Source organism: Vollenhovia emeryi, unplaced genomic scaffold, assembly GCF_000949405.1.
Source record: "Vollenhovia emeryi isolate VEMERY1.0 unplaced genomic scaffold, V.emery_V1.0 DF939814.1, whole genome shotgun sequence".
Taxonomy (NCBI): domain Eukaryota; kingdom Metazoa; phylum Arthropoda; class Insecta; order Hymenoptera; family Formicidae; genus Vollenhovia; species Vollenhovia emeryi.
The window spans coordinates 8,314-14,647 of record NW_011966552.1 but is presented as its reverse complement, the minus strand read 5'-3'; the positions used below and the strand labels follow the sequence as shown (position 1 = coordinate 14,647).

General features: G+C 38.6%; 2 protein-coding genes across 2 annotated transcripts in view; both read right to left on the bottom strand.

Annotated features, from left to right (window-relative positions):
* The window catches only part of LOC105556738, a 12,821-nt gene extending 10,472 nt beyond the window's left edge, over positions 1-2,349 (bottom strand). Inside the window, exons 1-2 of the mRNA XM_012003839.1 lie at positions 2,170-2,349; positions 1,901-2,025 (exon numbers count right to left, since the gene is read on the bottom strand). The gene's annotated coding sequence lies outside the window, so the exon portion shown is untranslated. The remainder of the gene's footprint in view (positions 1-1,900; positions 2,026-2,169) is intronic.
* Positions 257-2,625, bottom strand: LOC105556737 (zinc finger MYM-type protein 1-like). Its single transcript, XM_012003838.1, has 3 exons — positions 2,559-2,625; positions 2,170-2,358; positions 257-1,905 (listed from the first exon to the last, which is right to left on the bottom strand). Exons 1-3 carry the CDS (start codon positions 2,623-2,625, stop codon positions 257-259), a joined length of 1,905 nt encoding a protein of 634 aa, XP_011859228.1.
* Between the last annotated feature and the right edge of the window lie 3,709 nt (positions 2,626-6,334).

Below are 6,334 nucleotides of genomic sequence, written 5' to 3'. Positions count from 1 at the left end.
TATAATACGGCTAATAGAGGCGCATCCATGTTACTTATATTCAAAATAACGAGTGTGTATCAAATTTTAATAAACAAAATTAAACAATCGATTTGATACACATAAAAAAACATTTCCACATGTATGAAAAATTATCAAGTATTAATCGCAGTCTTGTTTGTACTTTGTACTAAGCCTCTATGTTATTTACAGAAATCCGACATAATATCGATCATTTCATAGAGATTCTCGTCATTTTCTTCTTTGCTATCGGAATTCACGCAATTGCTGGTTTCGTCCCCGACTCATACATGAAACTCGATTTAAAACGATCAATCATTTCCGTTGAGGGTTGAAACGTTTTGCAACACTTCCCATGCGCTTGAAAATTCATTCGGATTCTGAGAAGAGATTGCAGCATCGAAGTTTTCAGTTTATTCCGAATCCGTGATTTTATCAGAGTGAGTGCTGAAAAAGTTCGTTCGACTACAGCGTTACTCGTGGGAATTGTAAGTATTTTTAACACCACTTCTGCCAGTTCTCGGAAAATAAAACGGCCGCAAGCATCGGTATATTTGTATACATCAGGCCAAAAAACTAAAATATTAGTTGGTACATCTTCTTTATAATAGGTATTCCAATCGAAGAACCTGAGTTTTTCCCACTGACTCTTGTACACAGAGACATCACAATCAGAATCGAAAAAATCTGATAAAGGAAGTTCCTCGAACTTGACTCGAACTTGCGATGTGCAATGCCTTGGACTTAATAGCTCGATTTTCTTGAAAATTTCAAGATTTGCTGGAAGCCTCTGCGCCATTTCTCTCAGTAATCTTTTTAGAAAATTAAAGCACCTCTGTTGTATCTGAGATTTGTTTGCTTCAGAGATTTGAGATTGCTCAATTTCCTTCTTGAATTCTTGTTCAAAATCCATTTCTGCGACCGGCAAGAAAGCCAGATCATTATCGACTGCATCAATTACTTGTTGTACAAAAGACCCATGTCTAGCTGTTAAGAAAATTGGCTTCAAAATCTTTCTAGCTAACGACAAAAATGTGAGAGAGAATTCTGTATACAAACTTCCAGCGTCGATTTTTTCACTCTGAAATGATGTATTTAGATGCTGTACTTCAAATAAAATGGGCTTTAAAAACATCAAATACAATTTGTTACAGTTATCTTCGAGCATATCACGTATCGTTCGTGCAGTATAGCACTTTTCAGCATCGCAAGCTATACGGAAATGGGTTTTCAACTCTACCCACTGCTCCAATAATCGTTTCACAACGTCGTAAAATGCAAGCCATCTTGTTCGCGAAAGTTGAATCATCTGCCGTTTCTGAGCGTCATTACCACAGTTGATCAAATCAAACGTTTTCTTATAATTTATTTTGCGCAGCGGACTGATGCTAAACCAATTGAATATTTCTCTCACTAGAAAATCTAAAGAACTCGGAAGTTCTTCACTAGCCTTCGACGGACAGAGATGCAACGAATGGCAAGTACATCTCATGAGTTGCAGGTTTGGTACATCGCGTTTCAATAAAGTATAAACTGAATGATTGCGCCCACAGAGGTTACTTGCTCCATCCGTGCTTACAGCTATCATATTTCTTAACGGGATTCCGATTTGTTGCAAATACTCAATAATACTTTTATGTAAATCGATGGCCGTTGCCCGTTCTACTTCTAGTATACCCAAAAAATCAGTGAGTATGCGGTTTTCTGTAGTATCAAAGTATCTGACACACATGCACAGATACTTTGTAACTGAAACATCGGTGCTTTCATCAATAATTATTGAATATCCTTTTTGCCCAATGGCTTTAACCAAATTGTCCAAAAGAACGGGTGCAATCACATGCTTTATCAAACTTGAACATTTCGTCCTATGCAATTGTAGGTTCTCAAAAATGCTTACCTTTCCTAAAATTTATAGAAGCTCGCCTAGATGATCAATCGAGCAAATAGATGAATGCATTGTTATGTATGTCGCTAGTTTCATCTGCATGATTTTCTGCTCGGCAGTTATTGAAACCTGATAACCTATAAATGATAAAAAAACCAATTATAGAAAGTAGAAAAGGAAACTGAGATTTATTTGAAACAATAAAAAATATTTTTTTACAATTTGGAAGTGCCTATTAATTAATAAGAATGGAAGAATCAATCTTAGTGATTGTTACTTACCGTGGCTCATCAAAGATTTATATTTTGTTTTGTCGAGCATTGTAGAATTCTCTTTGTGTTTTTTTGAGCGTGCATGCTTTTGAAGATCCGTAAGATGACTCCTTAAAGATTGGTCACAAATTTTACAATAGGCTTCGTTTGGATCATTCGGACTTTTGTGTTTTGACAAGTCAATGTGTTGTAACCATCCTACAATTTTATTTCAACGTGTTAAACACAATGTCGAATACGAAATAAATACCACGTTATATGTATATATAGAAAACTCGTATTCATATTTTAAGGTTATACGAAAATTGATGACTGGTAAATAAAACTGACTTAATTTTTAAATCATATTTTCGATAATAGGACTTGTTGGATAATATCTCGTTGATGCACAAGTTTACCTTTGGCCCATTCGGTAGATTCCCACACCTTTCGATATTTTCGTTGGTCCTTTTCATATTTGCCCATGTTTCACTTTTATATAACCTTCAACCATGGAGTCTGTATAAGGAGACCGAAGTTCGGTCATGTGACACGCACCTCATGTGACACGCACGAATGCGAATCGAGTTTTCCGTTGACAGCGCTGCCAGTGATTCTTTTTTGGAACGAAAATTTCTCGAAAATGTCGGCCCACTCTAATTACAGGAGTTCGGTCTTTTTATACAGACTCCATGCCTTCAACGAATCACATTCTTAGCCGCTCAAGCCTAGACAGCCACATTGCAAAAATCGCCAAAAAAATAGTCAAAATCGTCAAAAAATTCAAAATCGCCAAGTCGCCAATTGCAATTTTTCAGAGCCAAATGGTCTCTAGAAATCGCCAATTTGGCGTAAAATCGCCAAATCTGGCAACCCTGAACTCGGTGGCGATCGTCGATTAACGTACAGTGCCCGTCACAAGATTGCGTCTTCTTTCACAGCGATCCGGCTCGAAGGACCAAAATTATGTGTGGTTTGTCGCTCGTCGGTTTTCCGCCGTTGGCTCGGCGAAATCGCGACTCTTCCACGGAGGCTGATACAGCCTTATCAGAAGGCTCGCCGTGACAGGAATTCAAAAGTCAGTGGAGTATTCGTGCACTTCTCAATTATTTATTAAGTGACGGTCTATCGAACGACGTTAACTTTACAATATAAAAGCGGTAACCGAGACAGGGTAACACGTCCTATCTTTAAGCCAACTACCTTTGTTCTGACCAGAGATCCCGTGTCGTGGCGCGGAATCCTTACGAAGAGAAATCCCCTCTTTTCGGAGAATAGACACCTGCTCTCTCCGAATTGGCGGACAAATTCGAAATAAAATGAGAGCGTTTACCAATAACGGCGAGTTTGACTGCGAAACATCTCATGGTCAAAACTGTTTAGATCGCGAGGTTTATTTGGGAGAACTAACGACATTCCACTGTCTCGATAGCTCTCTCTTTGCAAATACATAACGCTTGAGAACAGAGAATTACTGTTTGAATCCGGAACACTTCTTCTGTTGTCAATGGTAATGCTGGAAGATTTGCTGGCCTTATTATCCTTTTTTCATGTGGCAGAAGATAACGATTTAATCTGCATTGGTTCATAATCGCCACATCCAATTTACTACCAATTTCTTGAAGTAGCGTATATGTATATCTTTTTTTCAAAAGTTTTATTTACATCAAGCACCACTTCAGACACGTCCGATAATACACAGTCTGTAAGGAAAGTAAAACTTAATAAAGTTTTTATTGAATTTAGAATTTTATTAGTTTAGATTTAAAAAGAATAAAAAGTTTAAAAAATACAATTATTTAACCTGATCGACAAGATGAGTGAGGTGTAGAAGTAACTGTTGTTACTTGAGAAGTAACTGGACTCGTGTCATGTAATTCTGATAGACATACATTGTGCATTGAAGATTGCGAGTTTTTATCTAATATATCATATTTATATGTACAATCCTTTGATGTACTTGGGTTCTCTAGACTTATCGATTTTGCACTTGTCTTTTCAGACGCATTATTTTTTGTTAACACTTTTTCTATATCCTTATTTTTCAAAAAATCTTGGCGTAGAATATTAGGATTAATATTTTCCTCTGCAGCATCAGATACTATATTTTCCTAAAAAGATATTTTAGGACTTAACTTACATCTACATATTAACTCACATCTAAACTTACATCTGTTAGCAAATTACTTATAGCGAGGTGATTTTTCATGTATATGCCCGAAGTTTCAAATAAAATGTAACGGGCAGAATATCACTCGTCATCGTTTGTCAAGCGGCGAGGATGATCGTTACTTTCAGAGGTGTCCGTCAGAAGTTTAAAACCGTAAACACCTGTATCGTCAACAGCGTAGATCGGCTGTTATGCGTGAGACTGCGGATTTGTCCGAGGGCACTTCCTCGAAAGAAAATAAAAGAGCGCTGGCTCTAGCGAGAACGGACAGTCAGTCGAAATCGAGAAGAGAGGCACCAGCTGAGGAACGAGCAGCGACGAGGCGACCCGCGAGAAATCATTTTTTTACGCTTGTATAACCATAGGACGATCTCTGTGAGAAATAAAGAAGGCCTAAAATTTAGAATAGCTGAGTTTAATAATTTCTGAGCCAACAGAAAAATCAGAAGTGGGATTCTAAACCACCACGTCCACAAAGTGAAGAGGATAGTTCGAAGGCTGCGTGCAGGACTTGGAAACGTACGATCTTCTGTGTGAATTTCGGGATTTTGATTTGGAACGCTAGAATCGAAACTGCGTGGGATTCTGTGTGAATTCCGGTATTTCGATCTGGACGTTTGGAATTGGAGACTGTGTGAAGTTCGGGTCTTACAGCCATGACGTTTCAAGGAACTGATTTCACGATGTGCGAATTAAGGGAGGTTTTGACTGCGAAAGGACTATCCACGAAAGGCGCCAAAGCAGAATTGATCCAGCGGTTAGGCGAGAAGATACCGAATATTTGGGCAATAATGGGTGAGCAACTGGGGAAAACTCCGCTGTCGGAGGAGACGACGACGTTTGATCAAGATAGTGAAGACAATGACGAGATAGTGGAAGAGGATACAGAGGAGGAGAACGCGGTAGGGCAAGAAAACGATCGAAGCAACACTATACAGAGAGAGCTATCGTTGCTACAGAGAGAACGGGACCTGTTAGAGAGAGAAAGACAATTGTTGCAAAGAGAACGAGAAATGGCCCAGAATATGTTCCCGATGACTGGAGGCACGACTACGAACGGCAACGCAATTTCGACGACTGGAAGTGTCCGAGGGATAAAAGAATTGCTGCCAGAATTTGACGCATCCGAGAACACCTTTTGGAGGTGGAAACAACAGTTAGAATTACTTAGGAATACATATCGACTTGATGACAACGCAACGAGGATTTTAATTAGTTCACGCTTAAAGGGACGAGCGCTTTCGTGGTTTTATTCGAGGGCCGAGTATGTTACGATGGATATCAAGGATTTGTTGCAAGAAATGGGGCAAATGTTCGACCTTCGTCCGGGCAAGCCGAAGCTCGCACTTGGAAAAGTAGCGAATCTTTCTGTGACTATTATCACGAGAAAAAAATCCTCGCAAACCGCATAGGGGAAAGTGGGGGAATTGTGCGCGGCGGGTAATTGTGCGCTATGTAATTCCGTTAATCGTCGCAATTGCGAGATGTCATTATTGGTCGTGTCACATAGTGGAAAGAAAGTTACACCTTATGCAACAGGTATTGTACCGGTCTGATAGTCGAAGGTTGAAATAAATCACCTAAAAGAAAAACAGATGTCGTCTTGCAGTTTTGGTGCTGATGAAAATAAGAAGGTAAGTTCGTAGTTTTTGAGTTTTTGTCTCAACTAAAATGTATGTTACAGGTTCTTAATCGTTTTATCGATTAACTTACAGTTCAGATAGTTTTATTCATTAATTATAATGGTATTAATATATTTATATCAAGGTGTACTTGTGGGGTGATCGCGCGCACAACCTATAGGGTAATTGTGCGCACAAGTTGTGCGCATGCTTGAAATGCGCACAGTTACCCCACATGTATTTATATGTCAAGAAGTAAGTTCCATTATCATACAAGTTTCTTTCCATTATTATACAAGTGATAATACTGATTGTGATTCTAAAGGTACGTGAGTATTTTATTTTCATTGTCAGATAATTATAACTTGTTTACTTTAGTGACAAAGTAATAACGTAAACAATA